Raw genomic sequence first — 18441 nt, forward strand, 5'->3', positions numbered from 1 at the left:
GGGGATCTGAGCCCACAGGGCCAGGTGTCTGGAGGTGTTGTGGGTGGTGCCTTGGGCATGGGTGCCAGGTGGATCTTTGGGTGGTGAGGAGATCTTGTACTCTATGACAAGTGGGTGAGGTGCATGGGCTGAGACAGTAGTCGGAGAGTCACCAAAGCACAAGTTGGCACAGAGGCTGTCACAGCCAACAAACCCCCAGGACAGGGACCAAATAGTGGGAAGACCAGCAGAAGGCCTGGAGTTAGTGGCTCTTCAGTTAAAGAAGAGGTAGGAGGGAATCCGAGGGGAAATGGAGTGTGTGGGAATGGAATGGGCTCACTAATACTGATCTCCAAAGATAGCCACATCCGAGTCGCAAACCTGTGAATATGTTGCTTTATATGGGTAAAGGCGACTTTGCAGATGTGATTAAATAAATATCTTGAGAAAAAAAATAAATTATCTTGAGATGAGAGATTCCTCTGGATTATCCGGGTGGGATCCCTGCATAAGGGGCTTAATAAGAAGGAGGAAGGAGGTTCAGATCAGGGAGAGATTGGAAGATGCTATGCTGCCAGCGTGCCAGACGGAGGAAGGAGGCCCAAGCCGAAGAATGCAGGCAGCCTCCAGAGAAAGGCGAGGCAGCACACTCTTCCCTAGATCTCCTGAAGGAATGCAGCCCTGAGGATACTTTGGTTTTTAGCTCACTGAGATGACTTTTGGATTTCTGAACTTCATAATTGTCAGGTAGTAAATCTGGGTTGTGGTTAAGTACTACGGTCATTGGTTACAGCAGCAATAGGGAAGGTCCAGGGAGGGACCTAACATACCAAAGAGTGCACAGGCGTGGTGTAAGGCTCCTGTTAGACCCCTGGCACGCATGTCTTAGTGCAGTCTGGGTTCTGGAGGGCACACCCGAGGCTGTGCTGCACATGCCTTCACTTGCTGGAAATAGATGCAAGACTCCAGCGCAGGTCTCCCCCTGTCTCCCCACTGTGCATCAGGTATCCCTTGGTGCTTGCGACCTTCCCACGTGGGAGAGTCACATCTGCCTCTTTGATGTCTCTCCATGGCTGATAGTGAGCAAGCTGCTGGGATATCTAGTGCCAGCCTTGAAGAAGAGGGTAAGTTCTAGGTGTCTGCATGGGCCTGTGTGCTGCAAGTCCCCGAGTGTCTCCCTGGGAGGTGGCCCACACTGCAGCAGGGTGGCTCACGGACAGGGCATGACTGAGTCCCTTCCGCAGCCAGAGGGAAGGGCCACACTAGCTAAGCTGGTGAAGGAATCCTCTAAGGTGGGAGGCAGAGCCTGGCGGGGGGGCTGAAACCTCCGGTCTGGAGGCTGTGGCAGGTACTGAAATGCCTCCAGGGATGGTGCCTGTCTTCCACCTCCAGGACTAAGTGCACCTCGCTGGGGCCTGAGGCCCCATATGCCAGCTCTTCGTGGTCCTAACTCACTCTTGTAGCCACCCCCTGGGTGTGTGCAGCTCCAGGAGGGCAGTGTGTCAGAAAGGCCCCAGCCTGTCACTGCCCAGAAGCAGAACCGGCCCCTCTCTCTCCCCAGTGACCAGATTCCTCTAAAAGAGCCAAGCTTACAGCACAAGAAAGGGCTTGTACACTTTCTCCCAGGATACCTTCGGACCCTTCATTTACATGACCAAAGAGACTCAAGTAGCTTCTCCAAAATAAGGCCATCTGCTGGAGGCAAGTTCCTGCCCCAGCCTGCAGCCAAAGGTAGTTGGCAAGTTATCTTGCTAAAGAAGATGAAAAACACAGAGCATTCTACTTCAGCCCATGGTTTCATTCATTCTCCCAGCAACTCTGCAAAGATCTTGTTAGTTCTCTTGGGTGGTGGTGGGAATGGCCAGAGAGGCCCGGATTGGAATCCTAGCCCTCGATCTCAATGCCCAGGGCTGATCCATTGCCCCAGGATGTTTCTTAAATGAGATCAGACTGTCCATTTGCCACCCCTGGGAGCCCATTCCAACTTTTTGTCAAATGAATAAAGCATTCCTGATGGTTTTAGACAGCTTCTTATTCTAATGACCCCTAAAGGCATTATTTTTTCTAAGCTGCAATCTGCCATCATGAACTAGTCTCCTCGCTGTTTGTCCTGCTTGGATCAGCCCACATTTCTCATTCTGTGTAGATAGCACCCGGGTTCCGGTAGAGCAAGAATAGCCCTCCCAGTGATGTTTGGAGCCGCAGCTGCACGGCTCTATCGTGATGTGGTTTCACCCTGCGTCCTGGTTTCAGTTTGCTCCATGGCAGATTCTGAGACAAGGAATTTTGGTCAAGTAGTTTATTTGGAGGTGATCCAAGGAAGCACGGTAAGGGAATGTGGAAGTGCACCAGGGGAGAGAGAAATACCAACTAATGGTTCATTAATGAGAGGGTCACTGCTGTGGGCGGCTGGGGCTTAATCCTGGGGTGGGGGGGACCCACTGAGAGACTGAGGAACACACCTCAGAATTGTCTTGCTGGGAGGTAAGGAAGTTGAGTAATGTGCCCACTAATTCTGGTTCTCCATCAGGTAAGTGTTGCTCCTGGGAGTATTACCTTCCAAGGTACTTCTGGCTGCCCTCTGCATAGGATGAACAGGCACTTGTAGTCAGAGGAAGTTCTCAGGCAGAAAGAAGAGGCACCTGAGGTTAGCAGGCTGCATGGTGACTTGTGGCCTGAAAGGATGTGGGTGGAACATGCAGAGTACCTGCTTCAAGTTGTGTCAGTGGTGCCACTTCTCCCAAATCCACTAGATTTGTTGTGTTACTATTATCTAGGGGACATAGGACCCAGTCTTAGTTTAGTTTAGTTTTTAGGATTTTATTTATTTATTTGAAAGAGAGAGAGAGCACAAGTAGGCAGAGTGGCAGGCAGAGGGAGGGAGAAGCTGAGCTGGGAGCCCAATGCAGGGCTCTATCCCAGGACTCTGGGATCATGACCTACGCTGAAGGCAGACACTTAACTGACTGAGCCACCCAGGTGCCCCTCACCTTTTAGCTGATTTTTAAAAGCACTTGCATCTTTTGTAAAGCATCAATATTTCTTGGCTTTTATTCTTTTTTCAGATGTCTTCCAAAAAACAAAGATGAAATTTACCCATTTTTTTCAACATAGAAAAAAATTCATTTGATCTTGCACTTATGATATGGGTGCCCTGGAACCCTTTTATAAATGTAAGATACATTACAAGATCTTAGTGATCCTACTTTTTTCCTGTGTCTTGAAACATTTATTTTGTCCTGCTAGGAATTATTTCATCATTACTCACCATTTATTCCCAACTATGCTGAAAAAGACTAAAATAAGAAAACTGAAGAACGGGGGACTTACCTAGAAGGATGAAGCAGTAGTGTCATTGGTCATTGGCTATTTATCATCCTTCAGTTTTCTTAATTTGTTGCCTAAAGTATTATTTCTTTTTTCAAGAAGATATAAAAGAACTTATAGATACCATCTTTTTTTTTTTTTTTTTAAAGATTTTATTTATTTATTCATGATAGTCACACAGAGAGAGAGAGAGAGAAAAAGGCAGACACAGGCAGAGGGAGAAGCAGGCTCCATGCACCGGGAGCCTGATGCGGGATTCTATCCCAGGTCTCCAGGATCGCGCCCTGGGCCAAAGACAGGCACCAAACCGCTGCGCCACCCAGGGATCCCTAGATACCATCTTTGTGATCTACTTTTAATCTCATTGCATACAACTGAAAATTCTGGGTTTTTAATTTTCTACCTTTAGTGGTAAAGAGAAGTAAATTGATAACAAGTTTTCACAATTATTACATAAATCGGAAGATGAATGCAAAGAGGCAGTAGCATTCTAGAATATAAGCAAATGATGATGGTGACATTGATTATGTAAGAGAAATCTTAGTCTATGATTCTTTGGATGATGATATCTTAGTGTATTTTCCTCCAGCTAATTATCAATGAATTAAGAATATATATATATTTTTTTAGGATTTATTTTAGAAAGAGAGAGAGAGAGAGAGAGACAGTGTGTGTGTGTGTGTGTGTGTGTGTGTGTGTGTGAAGGGGGGACAGGTGAGGAGTAGAGGGAGAGGAAGACAGAGAATCTCAGGCAGACTCCTTGTTGAGCATGGAGCCTGACATGGGGCTGGATCTCATGACCCTGAGATCATGACCTGACCTGAAATCAATAGTCAGAGTCTTACCTGACTGAGCCACCCAGGCGCCCCAAGAATATGTTTTCAAGGACAAAAAGGAAATATGCTATTTTCATTCAGTGAATCACTCAACAAGATGAACTTGATTTCACAATATTTTATGGGAAGAGCCTGAACCTTCCTATTTTGTCAAAAAGATTGACAATACTTTGGATTTTTTGAGCACCAACATTTACTTGAGGTGGTTTGTGAGTAGACAAGTGTTGAAGGCCATGTATGTGTAAAGAGGAAATAGATAAGGCAGAAATGAAAATATTAGATTGAAGATTTTAGATTGTGTTTGTAAATCTGGAAATGAAAATGTTTTGTAGTTATGGAACAAAGAAGATGGCCATACTTTCTTCAATGAAATCATGTGTCACCAAAAAAATAAAAACTAAAAAAAAAATTTAAAAGCATGAGCCAACAAAACTTTCAAAAGTATTGTGTTTTGATGATGCAAATGCAAACAGGAGAACCATTAAGGCATGATGAGCTAGATCACTTAGAGATACAGTTGAAATCCAGAATCAGTATTTACAAGATGAATATGTTACAAGTTCATGGCATTTGGTGTATGGATGTTTTCAGTCAAATTTATTTATTTCAGGTATGTTATTTTTAAAACAAGGGAAATGGGAAATAAATTTTTGTGCTTGTTATATTTAAGGTTTTATTTTATTTTATTTATTCATGAGAGACACAGAGAGAGGGAGAGAGACATAGGCAGAGGGAGAAGCAGGCTCCCTGTGGGGAGTATGATATGGGACTTGATCCTAGGACCCAGGATCATGATCCCAGGCAAAGACAGATGCTCAACCACTGAGCCACCCAGGTGTCCCTATATTTAAGTTCTTTTTTTTTTAATATTTGATTTATTTATTCATGAGAGACAGAGAGAGAGAGAGAGAGAGAGAGAGAGGCAGAGACACAGACAGAGGGAGAAGCAGGCTCCATGCAGGGAGCCTGACGTGGGATTCGATCCTGAGTCTCCAGGATCACACCCTGGGCTGAAGGTGGCGCTAAACCACCGAGCCACCGGGTCTGCCCTATATTTAAGTTCTTATTCACATTTCTAACAAAGTTGTTTTTAGCTTTATATGCGGTAACCAGTCTTCAAGTTGGCTCCTACTGATCCCTGCCTCCTAGTGGTCACACCCCTGTATCGTCCCTTCCCACCTTGTGGCAGGATTGATCTGTGTGAATCATAGAATATGGAAGAAGTGATGGTATGTCACCTGAGTTAGGTTATAAAAGATGGCAGCTTCCATCTTGGGCTCTTGTTCCAATCACTTGCTCTGGGGGAAGCCAGCTAACCTGCTGTGAGGACCCATGTGGAGAAGGAACATATCCTGTCAACAACCAGTGAGGGACGGAAGCTTGCTACCAACCATGAAAGTCAGCTAGAAAGTGGGTCTTCTAGTCCCAGGTGACTATAGTTCTGGCTAATAGGTTCACTATAACCAGAACTGGCTACATAATCCATGGGGTCCAGTGCAAAATGAAAATGGGGGAAGGGCTCCCTGATAAAAAATTACTAAAAACTTCAAAACAGCAGCAGCACACTATTAGGTCAAGAATGGGACTTTTCAGGCAGCCTGGGTGGCTCAGCGGTTTAGCGCCTGCCTTCGGCCGGGGGCATGACCCTGGAGGCCCTGATCGAGTCCCACGTCAGGCTCCCTGCATGGAGCCTGCTTCTCCCTCTGCCTGTGTCTCTGCCTCTCTCTCTCTCTCTCTCTCTCTCTCTGTCTTTCGTGAATGGATGAATAAAATCTTAAAAAAAAAAAAAGAATGGGACTTTTCATGACTACACAGGTTGCATGCCTGTGACTCTAGCCCTGACTGCCACCTCATGAAAGACCCTGAACCGGAACCACCCAGCTGAGCCACTCCCAGATTTCTGATACTCAGCAGCTGTGAGATAACGTTCCTTGTTTAAGTTTGGGGAGTAATTTGTTAGGTAGCAATAGCTAACTAGTACACTATCCCTTTACTCACACTTCTGTAAATTATTTGTAAGTTGACTTGGAAATATAAAAACATTAAATGTGTCCATCAGACCCAGATGGGGAATAGTGATAATTATTTTTCCTGGGCTATTGAGAGTTAAAGAGATAAGAATGATCCAGTTGCAAACTTAGTTCCACGTTCTCTCTTGCCTTGGCGCCTTTGCACGTGCTGTTCACTATGCTCAGAACATTCTCCCCCTTCTCTTTGTCCAGCTTAAACTAGACTTCCTTTAGATCTCAACTTTTCTCAAGAAAATTGACCCTCCATATTAAGTTAGATACTTTTTTTTTTAAGAATTTATTTATTCATTTGAGAGAGAGAGAGCAAGAGTGGGAGATGGGGAGGAGAGGGAGAAGTAGACTCTGCACTGAGCAGGGAGACCAACAAGGGCTCAATCCCCGGACCCTGGGATCATGACCTGAGCCAAAGGCAGATGCTTAACTGACTGAGCCACCCAGACGCCCCTTTAGACACTCTTTATAGTAACTCTCCAAATTCCCTGTACCTCTGCAGAACTGTGGACAATTGGAATTTGTGAATAAATTGTTTCTAATTAGTTGCTTAATGTCTGTCTTTCTACTAAACTCTAAGCTCCGTGAGGTCAGTCACTTTCTTTGTCCTCATTGTACATCCAGTGCCTGGTGCAATACTTGGCACACTGTAGGGATATGATAAAATTTGTTTGATTAAGTTTTTTGGCTCTGTGCCAATGGATTGGGACTATATGGTGATAATTTGAAATGAACTCTTAAACCCCAATTTAAACAAGGACCTTGTAACAACGCTTCCTCTGGACACCCCCCAAGCATGGTGGTTATGGGTTTGAAGACATTGGAAAGGATCTTTGGCTCATGGGCTCCAGTATAAAAAAACAGAGAAAAATAAAACAGGTAAATGAAAGATAAAGTAGGTGAGTGGGGAAAAACTCATACATGTGGAATTAAGAGTAACCTTCAATGATACATGAAATAGCATGTGCGAATATACCATGTGCTTTTGATTCTTAGGACTGACAGATTTAAGAGGATGCCAAAGCTTCTGATGTGCATGCAAAATATAAGGACCACCTTTGGTAAGGTTAACCTTTTTTTTTTTTTAAATAATTTATTTATTTATGAGAGACACACACAGAGAGAGAGGCAGAGACACAGGCAGAGGGAGAAGCAGGCTCCTCACAGGGAGCCCGATGTGGGACTGGGTCCCGGGACTCCAGGACCACACCCTGGGCCAAAGGCAGGCGCTAAACCACTGAGCCACCCAGGGATTCCCTGGTAAGGTTAACCTTTGTGGTTAAGCCTCAGTTCCTCATCTGCATGATGAGGCTAATAAAGCTATATTGTATATTTGAAAGTTGCTAAGAGAGTAGGCTTTAAAAGTTCTTATCACAAAAAAAAAATAACTATTTGAGGAGACAGAGGTTGAGTTATTGGGGTAATCATTTCACATGTATACATATAGCAAATCATTGTGTTAATACAATGTTATATGTCGATTATATCTAAAAAATATGGATGTCTGGCCCTAAGCCTATTAATATTTTTGAGCATGAGGGCACTGGACATGCAGATGTAGAGGAGAGCCACAACTTAACATTCTGAACTCTATTGCCTGGTTCACGATTCTTTTGTTTGGCAACTCCAGGCCTCATAATGATAGCCCCTACAGCTAGTGTCTCCCTGGATTTTATTCTTCTCAGTAACATAAATCCTAATTTTTAGATGGCCTTTTATTAAGGTATCTTAATAAAAGATCTTTTATTAAGATCTTTTAAGATCTATCTTTTATTTATTTTTTTTAATTTTTATTTATTTATGATAGGCACACAGTGAGAGAGAGAGAGAGGCAGAGACACAGGCAGAGGGAGAAGCAGGCTCCATGCACCGGGAGCCCGACGTGGGATTCGATCCTGGGTCTCCAGGATCACGCCCTGGGCCAAAGGCAGGAGCCAAACCGCTGCGCCACCCAGGGATCCCCAAGATCTATCTTTTATTAAGATAAAACGTTTTCAGTCTCTTTTTGTAGTTAGATGTGGTCCTATGGATAAAATGAAATGTGACTTCTGGGAGATGTCCTTAAAGAGAGAGGCATGCTCCTCTTTTACCCTTTTCTCACTCTGCTGATACGAAAATAGATGGGATGTCTAGAGCTTGAGCAGCCATCTTGGACTTTGAGGTAGAAGCTGCTTATTAAGAACGACACAGTAGGGGCACCTTGGTGGCTGAATTGGTTAAGGGTCTGACTCTTGGTTTTGGCTCTGGTCATGATTGGTTGACCAGATTGGTCAACCAGATTGGTCTGGCTCTGGTTGGGATTGAGCCCCCTGTCAGGGCCTGTGCTCAGTGGGGAGTCTGCTTCTATTTCTCTCCTTTCTCTCCCTCTGCCCTTCCCCCTGCTTGCATGCTCTCTCTCAAATCAATAAGTCAATCTTAAAAAAAAAAAATGACAGAGTGATACTGGAAGAAGCCTGGGTTAGAGGGAGCTACCCTTGACTTTGAAGAGAGTTTCTGTATAAAAGAGAGAAACAAGGTTCTAAATCATTCAAGTCCCGCTAATATTTTCGACATGCCTATTTTTTCAGCTTCATTGAGGTATAATTGACAAATAAAATCGTAAGATATTTGAAGTGCACAACATGCTGATATCTGTATACATTATGAAAGGCTTTTCCCATTCACTTAATTAACATATCCATCACCTCACACCTTACATATTTTCCTTTTTTTTTTTTTTTTAACCCAAGATTCTTGGTATCCCAGGCTTCTGAGTGCTTCCAGTATATTTGAAAAGAATCCAGGACCTTGGACACAACTCACCTTTTTCTGTCGGTAGCTGTTATCACAAGTGAAGGAAACATAAATCATGGTATTTTATATTCTAGAAAGACTTTTCTCCAAAGCCACATTCAAGATCTACCTTCTTTATGAAGCCTTCCCAGGTCCTTAGGTCTATAGTGGGTCCCTGCTGAGTCTCAAAACATATTGCTTCTAAAATATGGTCTCCATGGATCTGTCTGCTCCGTATCTTAAATTAAATTGTAATCGATCAGAGGGCAAGGTGTGCATCCAAAGATTCCTCATAATAGTGAGCATTGTGCTGGGCACTGAAGGAGATGCACTAAAGTGCTTGTTAAAATAAATGGGAAGGTTCTATTTGGGATGTGAGACAACGCAGGACTCCTCTGGCTTATACAGAAACAGATACTCTTAAAACGGGCATTCCTAGTTAATACTAAATATTTGAGGCCCTCAGGCCTCAATAGGGGATATAAAGTATTATTTTTCTTCTACTGAAATATCCCCTTGCAAATAGAAGTCCCACAGGACAAGGAGTATGGCTGAAACTGGACAGACCAGATGCCAGAATAGCAGATTTATTTTTGGACCATAAGCCTGGCCTCCAGGGAAAGAAGGAACTTGTCAATTTCACTTTTTGCTTGGATCAGAAGATTGAGCCTGGCAGAGAGACACTGTTTGGGACTAGTAGTTCTCTGGAATTTCTAACCTTCTCTGGGGTTGGGAGGAGTCAGGAGAAGAAAATGCATCATTTGAATGATGGCCATGGTTACGACAGGCCCTGCATGCCAACCAGAGGGAAAGAAAATACTTGCTGAGCAAAGTAACTGGAAAGCAGTTGCTCATATTTTAAACTAAGCTACATGGTCGAAATCCAGAAAATGTAGACTTTTGGACCAGCAGCCGCTTGGAAATCGGCTTTCTGGCTGGAAAGCAGCATGCGGTGTTATGGATGGAAAGGACGATTGCAATGCCTTTTCCCTGGGTGCACTGAGCTGCCAGATACTGGGGGGCCATTGCAAGCATATTTACTGACTCCAACAGATTTCTCAATAATTCCAGCAACAGAAAGTAGTTGACCAGCTTGATGATGTGCACGTGGCCAGGTGGTGGAGTCGGGACAAACCTGTCAATGCACTGAGCCTGATGATAACATTTCCATCCTGCCCACCCCTGGTGGGTGAACACATGGGCACACGGAAATTGATATAAGTGCCATATGAGGCATGGTAGGACTGGACAAGGTATCACAAATCCAGCTGGGCGAATTTCCAGGATGCCAGGTCATTAGGGGGCTGTTTCCATGCTCTTCCCCTGAGCCTCAGTGAAGCTCCGGAGTCTTAGTTCTTTTGCAGGTCGCTGCAGAAATTCCCAGTGCAGCACACAGGAAGCATCTAACCCTACCGCATTTGAGACTGGACACTGTAGTCATCAAACGACAGAGGCAGAATTAGAATCTGAAAACCTGGCCTTGAATCTCAGGCATCACTTGCCAGCCAAATGAGGCAAGGAAGTGACCATCTCATGGCGTATCCGTTTACTTACCTGTAAAGTTGGGTCTGCCTCTCTATTTCACAGGATCGTTCTGAGGATAAAATGAGATGAGGCATTGGTCTTCCCCCTTCTTATGTTAAATGTGATATTTCTAACTTAACCATCTCATTTAATCCTGACAACTCATGAAGTAGAGACTTTTTATCCCCATTTTACAGAGGGGAAGACTGGATCCCAGACAAGTAAAGTGACTTGTGCAAGGTTATGCCACTAGGTGGCAGACCCAGGATTTGAACCCATCCTGTCTAGTCCAGAAAGCATGTCTGACTGCTGTGTTACTTCTCAGTAGAGGAAGATAGGAAGTTCTCTTGAAGGTGGTCTTTGTTTTTGTTTGGAGAACTGCGAGTACTTTGTTATTGTTCAAGCATCCAGTCTGGGCTCTTTTATCAGAGGCACTGGGGAGACTTTAAGTCTATTAAGTAGGGAGCTGGATATTCAGGTTTGCTCTTTAGAAGGATGTATCGTAGAGTCTAGATGGGGCAAGGGGGGGTGGGCAAAACTGGAAGTAGGAATTGGGTGGGAAGCATGTTCACACAGCCCAGGAGAGAAGGCATAAGGGAGCAGAGCTAACCTTTGCTAGGACCTTTCAGGCACAGACAGGGGGGTAGGAATTACGCACTACTGCTGCTTCCAGTCTGGTTGGAGAAAGGATTCATTCCTCGTGAAGTGAGTGGTCCTTACCAATGGAAGTAAACACTAAGGATTGGACTCTACATAAAAAGAGAAGCCATGGTTCTCTTGGGTTGAATGCAGTGGATCATCTTGCTCCTGTCCAGGAGCTGGTGTGATATAGCGGAGACCATTCCCAAGATGGTGTTTTGGAGACCACCCTGGGCAGAGCCCTCCGATATCTGGCTGTACCTTTTGTTACACTATCATCTCCAAGTGGGTTGAACACCCAGGAGAGGTCTCTTCTCCCCTCTCTGAACCAGTGGGGGACCTTTGCAACCATAGACTACCCCTCTCATCAATATTTTTTCCTTCCGCTTCCCCAATAGGAGATTAGGTCCCCTCTGACTTCCTCTCCCAGAACTCCTAGGCCCCAGAGTCTCTGTCCGTTGGCGCTTCAGTCCAAGGCAGGCAGCTAGGATGCCTGGATGCCAATCCTATATCTGCCGCAGGGCCACAGGTGGGCATTGCCCCATGTCTGCAGAGGCCCTCGCCGGCAGGCAGATGCCTTAGGACATCATCCTATCTCCTCCTGTGCTGAAGGGCTTGGGTTGTCACGCGCTGGAAGCCTCTTCGAAACAAGTGAATGCACCCACCCTCCGCTCTCAATGCCAGGCACAGCCTCCCCTGCGGGGGTCACCTTCTCAATTGTTCATGGTGTCGATGCTGCGGGGAAGCAGATTTCTCAGCTCCTCTGCGCCCTAGTATCCTCATCAGAAGAATGGGGCCAGGGGTATTTTCCCCGTTTATTTTGCAGGACTGTTGTGACAACTTGTGGACTTCTGTGGAGAGTGACACATGCTCTCAAGGCACGATTTGTCGCCCTGTGGGCATTCCGGGCGTTAGGGCCGCTGGAGCTCTCCGAGGCTTCCTCCGACAGAAGGGCCAAGAGAAAGTTCCCCTTCCTCCCGGGGTCTCGGGGAGCCCCGTGCGGCAGAGCGAGCGGGTGTCGCTCCTCGGCGGGGGTGACCGCGAGCCGCCCCGCTTTCCGCTCTCCCATTGGCTCTCACCTGCCGGAGGGTCGGTTGCTACGGGCCCGTCGGCGCGTCAGTCAGGGCCGCCCGGCTCCGCCCCGCCCCCCCGGGGGTTTATAACGGGAATTCCCATGGCCCGGGCTCTGGCGTCCAACCTGCTGCCGCCGCGGCCCTGCCGAGCCGCGCGCCGCGCGCAGAGCACACGCTCGCGCTCCAGCGGCCTCCCCGGCGGCTCACGACCGCGCGCTCCGAGGCAGCCCCGCCGCCAGCCGCCAGCCGCCGGGCCCCCGGACACAGGAAGGCAGGCGCAGCCGCGCGCCCCGCGGAGCCCGCGCCCCCCGCCCGCAGCCGGCTGCCCGGCCCGCCTGGCACCATGCTGCCCGCGCGCTGCGCCCGCCTGCTCACGCCCCACTTGCTGCTCGTGCTGGTGCAGCTGTCCCCAGCTGGCGGCCACCGCACCACGGGCCCCAGGGTAAGTGCGCCCCGGCCGCGCGCCCACCTGCGGACGGAGGCCGAGGTCGCCTGCCCGCATCCCTGGGGGCGGGGGGTGGCAGAGAAAGGGAGGTGTCCGACCTCGGGGCCCCCACCCCCACCCCCACCCCCACCCCCCAGCACCTACCACGCAGTCCCCTCGGGCTTCTGGGCGAATCAACATTTCTCTCGTTCTCCCCCCACCTCCACCCCCATCCTTTCTTGCAGCGCCTCCCCCCTCCCCCCCCCTCGCCCCCGAACTGTCACTGTTGGGTTTTCTGCCCCCGTATCTTCTCCCGGGGCATTTTTGCTGCGAGCGGGTGCCTCCAGCGTGCGACAGAGGCTCGCTGCCCTGCGGTCTCACGCTGCGCCCGGTCGGTCCGGGTCCGGGTCCGGGTCCGGGTCCGGGTCCCGTGCGCTGGCGTCCTTGGCGGGCGGCGGGGGCAGCTCTGCCTCCAGAGTTTTAGGTTACCCGAGAGCCACGCAAGGACCTTGTGTTGCTGTTGTTTTACAAAGCGATCGCTGCTCGTAAAACCCACAGCAGATAATTTTAATGCTCTCTCCTGGGCACAGCCCCGGAGGAGGGGTGGAGGTGGGGGGCTGCGGAGAGGAGCTGCGCGGTGTTCAGGAGTCCCCTCCCCTGGCTCCCGGGCTGGGAGGTTGAACTACTTGTTGAACCTTGGTCTGATTGGAGTTTCTGAGCCATCTGAAACGTGCCAATTCTGTGCACAGGACAGGCTGTCCAGAGCATTGTAAACTCGCCTGGAACTGAAGGCATTGTGTTCCTTTCTGGTCTAGGTTATTGTTCCCCCCCACCACCAGCGTTGGTCTACTTGAAGGATTCCGCTGCCTTAAAAAAATGTGCTCTTAAACCACCTGGTGGTTCATTTGACCAAACTTAATCCAGACGATCTCTGGCCAAGAATCAGCTTATGTCAGGGCAGTCTCTCGGGATAGCTGCTTGCCCCAACTGGCAGCCTGAGAGTCCGGGTGGAAGCAGCTGGGATCTTTGTGCAAACAAGATTGGCTCCTTAACCAACCTGGGCTTTTCCTGGATATCTCTGGGCCTAGCCCCATTGCCACCTGTTCAGATCACAGGTTCTTTATTCGTAGCTCTTGCTATATGTGAAATCATCTTTATAGCTGTTGTGTGTGGGGGAAAAGCCTTGCAAAGGTTGATGAGTCTTAATGACTGCCCAGATGCTGGCTGCTGACGTGGGAGCCCCGCTATCACCGTGAGATCAGATTTGCAGCCACTTAGGAAAGAAAAGTGTTTGTCGCCGTGTTGTGCCGGCCTTTGCTTTTATGACCAGATGTGCCACTGGAGCAGTTAAGGTGCTGCAGATTAGATCCAGGGCGTGTCGTAAATCCTCGACAGCAGGCGTTCCGAAGCTGGGGCAGGCGTGGGCTCCGGGAGGGACTTTTATGGATGCAGATGAGGATGGCTTTTAAATGAAGCTGCTTGGTTTGATATTAGGACTCGCAGCTCTTAAACTCCGAGGTCAGGAGAGCCACAGCGTTCCCTCCAATAATTAGGAACAGTCAAGACACAGACGCAGACCAGAGCACCCCGACTGAAATCTGGATGCCCGCCCACAGGAGAGGCCTGGAGACAAATGGTAGGGGGCTCGCTTGCTGCTGGGCATGTCTAGCATCTCAAGCCATATGGCTTTCCTTCTCTGCCTCCTGAAATTGGAGGAAGCAACTTTTGGAGGAACGCTAGGGGCTCCAGGGAAAAATGGGGACATTGGTTAGGTTTCCCTCCAGCTTCTTTAGTTTAATAATTTGATAGACATGATGAAACAAAACAGGAACCGTCAATAGGCTTGTGTGGATTCCAGCTGCATTCTGTCTCTGTCCGTCTGTCTGTCTGTCTGTCTCTCTCTCTCTCACACACACACACGTTTAAAAAGCACCAAGGGGAAGCTGTTGTCTTGAGTGTGTGGTTACTTGGGTGCATGTATAGGCCACATTAAGAGCTGCCATTCAGGAACACGGGGACTAGGCACTTTCCTCGATCCCTTATGCTTAGAAGAACAAGGAGCGGGGGTTCTTTTTAGTGCCATTTTGCAAGTGAGACTCCGGGAATCCAACTGGCTTGCTTGAAACACTCTCAGTGCATATGGAGCTTTGGGAGCCAAATCTCAGTTTATATAGATTTACAGGTGGTGTGCTTTCCCTGCCACCAAGCAGCTGCAGGGACTGTTCACCCCCCTTAACTGCCCCCCCCACCTCAGCAGTGCTGTTCCTGTTAGAGGCAGAGATGGCTCAGTGAGACAGTGCTGAACCTGGGTGCATCAGGGGAGTCTGTAAGAAAGCACTGATAATATGTTTTGGTGTCTGAATCACTAAAAGGTGATGTCTTTGAGTCTCAACCTACCTCCAAAGAGTCTGGCTCTTTTCTGCGGCTTCTTGGTGGCCTGAGAAGTGTGGCTCTGGTTGCCAGTGGCCACGTCAGAGGAGGAGCAGAAACATCTGGCTTGTTGCAGTATTCCCTTGGGCACCCCTAGGTCTCTTCTGTTAATCTTTTGAGTGACAGAGGCTTAAGGACTGGCATCTTTTCCAGCTGGCTTTCTAGGAAACCGAGAGCATGCCCTTTTGGTTTAATTTTATCTGGCTCACTAATTGAGCTCCCCCGAGGCCTAGACCCCAATCCTTGCTCCCTTATTTGCTTCCTGCCTTCATAAAATTCCTGACATTTGTTTGACTCTGGAAACCAACAGCTATCAAGTATCAGATTGGAGGCTATTATGTAGGAAGCACCTGATATTTTGGTCTCTGAGTTCTGAGCAGCCACTTGGCTACCTGGGACGCTGGTCAGGATCCTTTTAATTACCGACGAGGCAGCCATTTCTTTAATCCTGTACAATTTACTGAAAATGTTTCAGGAGAGGGTGGGGCGGGGGAGGGGCTCTCCCAGGCTGATGGAGTCTGGCTGATGGTCAGGCCAAGTCAACTGCCTGTCTTTGTCTAATTCTCTGCTGCCCTGGAAGCCCAGGAGCTGGGTGATGCCGGGAACAGGACCCATCTACTAGCACATCCCCAGGGCTCAGCACAGGGCCAGGCGCCTGGTGGGGATGGACTTTGTTGTTGTTTATGGAAAACCAGTGAGACGGTGCATGTTGAACAGCCTTCCACGGGTTCCACTTTTCTTAGTGCTTTAGCACGACTGGAGGCAGGAAATAGATTTAACAAGTTTGAAAATAGGAGAAAATGGGAAGGTCAAGAAGTCTGAGTAAGGAATTTGGTTTCTTGTTTTATGTATATTCTTTATTTGTTCTCTCTCCTCTCACTGGCTTCGTTTGCTCTTCAGAACTCAGCTCCTGCATTACTCTCCAGGAACTTTCCTGCAGAACACCTTTTTGGTGAGAATCAACCAACTCCTGTATCTGGTTCACTTGTGTTCTAACTTTTGCTGATCCTCCTATGGTGAGCATCTCGAGATCAGGCCAGCATATCCACCTTTTCGGCACTAACTTGCTCCCTTGGCACATCACAAACAACCCTGTCTTGTGAAAGAACAAACTCACACTCCCTTGAGGGCAGAATAGAGATCTTATTTGTCAGTGTGCTAGGTCAAAATGCAAAGCGTTCTGTAAATGTTTACTGAAATGAATCAGACTCTACAGTGATGTCCAAGCTAGACCCCTTGCTCTCATTTAAACCTGAAACTGGTCACTTCACAAGTAATTTCCCCCCATTTTTAGGCTTTTGTTCTTTGTTTAAAAATTAGTATGTGTGGTGGTTATGGGAGGCTTGGAGGAGGAAGGACGGAGTAAGCAAACTTGGATGGGGAACAGGCTGTGGCTCTATCCTAATCCCTGTTTCTATTTTGCATTTCCCAAATGTGAAGCAGCTTCTAGACAGTTCCTTTCCTTTTGACTAGTCTGCCTCAATGTCTGGACTGGGGTGGGTCCTTGTGTCTGCACAGACACCCTTCTTATTACCTGGGGGATTTATATGAAATGCTACTCAGGTGTTAGGCAAAGAACTTGGTTTAAACATTTTGATAGAAATGACATGTGAAATTTAAAGGAATGAAACTGAGGATAGGAAGAAGAAATAATCATCTTAGAAACTGTAGGAAAGGGCAGCCCGGGTGGCTCAGCGGTTTAGTGCTGCCTTCAGCTCAGGATATGATCCTGGAGACCCGGGATCAAGTCGCACGTCGGGCTCTCTGCATGAGTCTGCTTCTCCCTCTGCCTGTGTCTCTGCCTCTCTCTCTCTCTCTCTCTCTCTCTCTCTCTCCCCCCTCTCTGTGTTTCTCATGAATAAATAAATAAAATCTTTAAAAAAAAGAAACTGTAGGATATTCTATCAAATGGAAAATGCTTTTTTAAAAAATGTTTTTTTTTTTTTAAGATTTATTTATTTACTTATGATAGAGAGAGAGAGAGAGGCAGAGACACAGGCAGAGGGAGAAGCAGGCTCCATGCCGGGAGCCCGACGTGGGATTTGATCCCAGGACTCCAGGATCGCACCCTGGGCCAAAGGCAGGCACCAAACCGCTGAGCCACCCAGGGATCCCCCCCACACTTTTTTTTAAAGAAAGATTTTATTTATTTATTTGAGAGGGAGTGAGCAGGAGTGGGGTGAGGGGAGGAGCAGAGGGAGAGGGATAAGCAGACTTCCTGCTGAGCAGAGAGCCTGATATGGGGCTTGATCCTTGGACTCCAGGATCAGTACCTGTGCCAAAGACAGATGTTTAACTGACTGAGCCACCCAGGCACCCCAAATGGAAAATACTTTGATATTATCTCATTATCTCTCAAAGTTGAAAGTCACATTTCTTATGGCCCAGCAATTCCACTCTTAGGTACATATGCCCAAGAGAAACTCAAGTCCAGAAGGAGACCTAAGGAACCATGTTCACAATACTACAAGCCTGGAAAAGCTACTAGTTAGAGGAAAGATTAGTTGATGTATTCACACAGTGGAGAATTCTACTCAGCAGAACAAGTGAACAACAGTGACATGCAAAAATATGGATGAATCTCAGTAATATGATATTAAGTAAAAGAAATACATCAAAAGATGGAGCGTATCATCTTTTCTAAATTTAAAAAGAGCTAAGATTAAAGAAAATATCTTCTAGGAATATGTATAGCTATAATAATGCTCTAGGAAAGGAAGAGCAAGGTAATGCCAGACACAGGATTTAGGGTGAAGTTACTGGAGAGCAGGCAGTTGGAACCACATGGTGGGATAAGCCATATGGTGAGTGTAAGTCAGTGTCAATACTTTACCTCTTGGGGGAGAGAAGGATGGGTTTGAAAGTATCTGTCCATTAGTAAAGATTAGTGGCTGATTAGATGAAAAAATGAAAGTGGGCCCTGCGTAGACCGGTTTTGAGTGTCATGCACTAAAGTTTGATTAATTTAATTCTTGGCATCCATAGTCAGACGAACAAAAGTTCCCAGAGTAGGGACTCCTTGTCTTGCTTCCTTTTGCTCCCCCTCTTCCAGATGTGCATGTGGCCCTACCTAAAAATACCACGTTGGGGAGTGATTATTGGCTTTTGTTTCAATTCTTGGCTGCTTACATCCAGAGCAGGCCCAGGCCCTGGCATAAATATCTACATCAGCTGGCCAAAGGGCTCATTTGTAAGGCTGAGTCGGCAGTGGGCAGTCTTCCCTCTCCCTTGCTCAGGGGGATCAACTCTGTACATCTGAGTCGCAGCCCCACAGAGTAGAAAAGTTCACTAGCTGATGCTTGGGTCAGAGGCCTTCCTTGCCCCTTGAGGGGGCGGGGGGTGGGGGGACAAGGGAGTGTTTCTGGTTTGATGCCTGTCTTCATTCTGGCCTCTTCCCTCACCCCCCTGGCAGAGCC

General features: G+C 47.5%; 1 protein-coding gene across 5 annotated transcripts in view; it reads left to right on the plus strand.

Moving 5' to 3' along the window:
• Positions 1–2225: 2225 nt before the first annotated feature.
• The window catches only part of SMOC1 (SPARC related modular calcium binding 1), a 163161-nt gene continuing 146945 nt past the window's right edge, over positions 2226–18441 (plus strand). For 4 of the 5 annotated variants that reach the window (XM_077909785.1, XM_077909788.1, XM_077909789.1 and 1 more), the window contains exon 1: positions 12457–12613. In XM_077909785.1, coding sequence (XP_077765911.1) covers positions 12515–12613 — 99 coding nt within the window. In that variant the 5' untranslated portion in view covers positions 12457–12514. Of the gene's footprint in view, positions 2307–12456; positions 12614–18441 lie in introns of those variants that run through there. The other variant, XM_077909787.1, reaches the window with a different exon arrangement.

This window comes from Canis aureus, chromosome 9 (genome assembly GCF_053574225.1).
Source record: "Canis aureus isolate CA01 chromosome 9, VMU_Caureus_v.1.0, whole genome shotgun sequence".
NCBI classification, from domain to species: domain Eukaryota; kingdom Metazoa; phylum Chordata; class Mammalia; order Carnivora; family Canidae; genus Canis; species Canis aureus.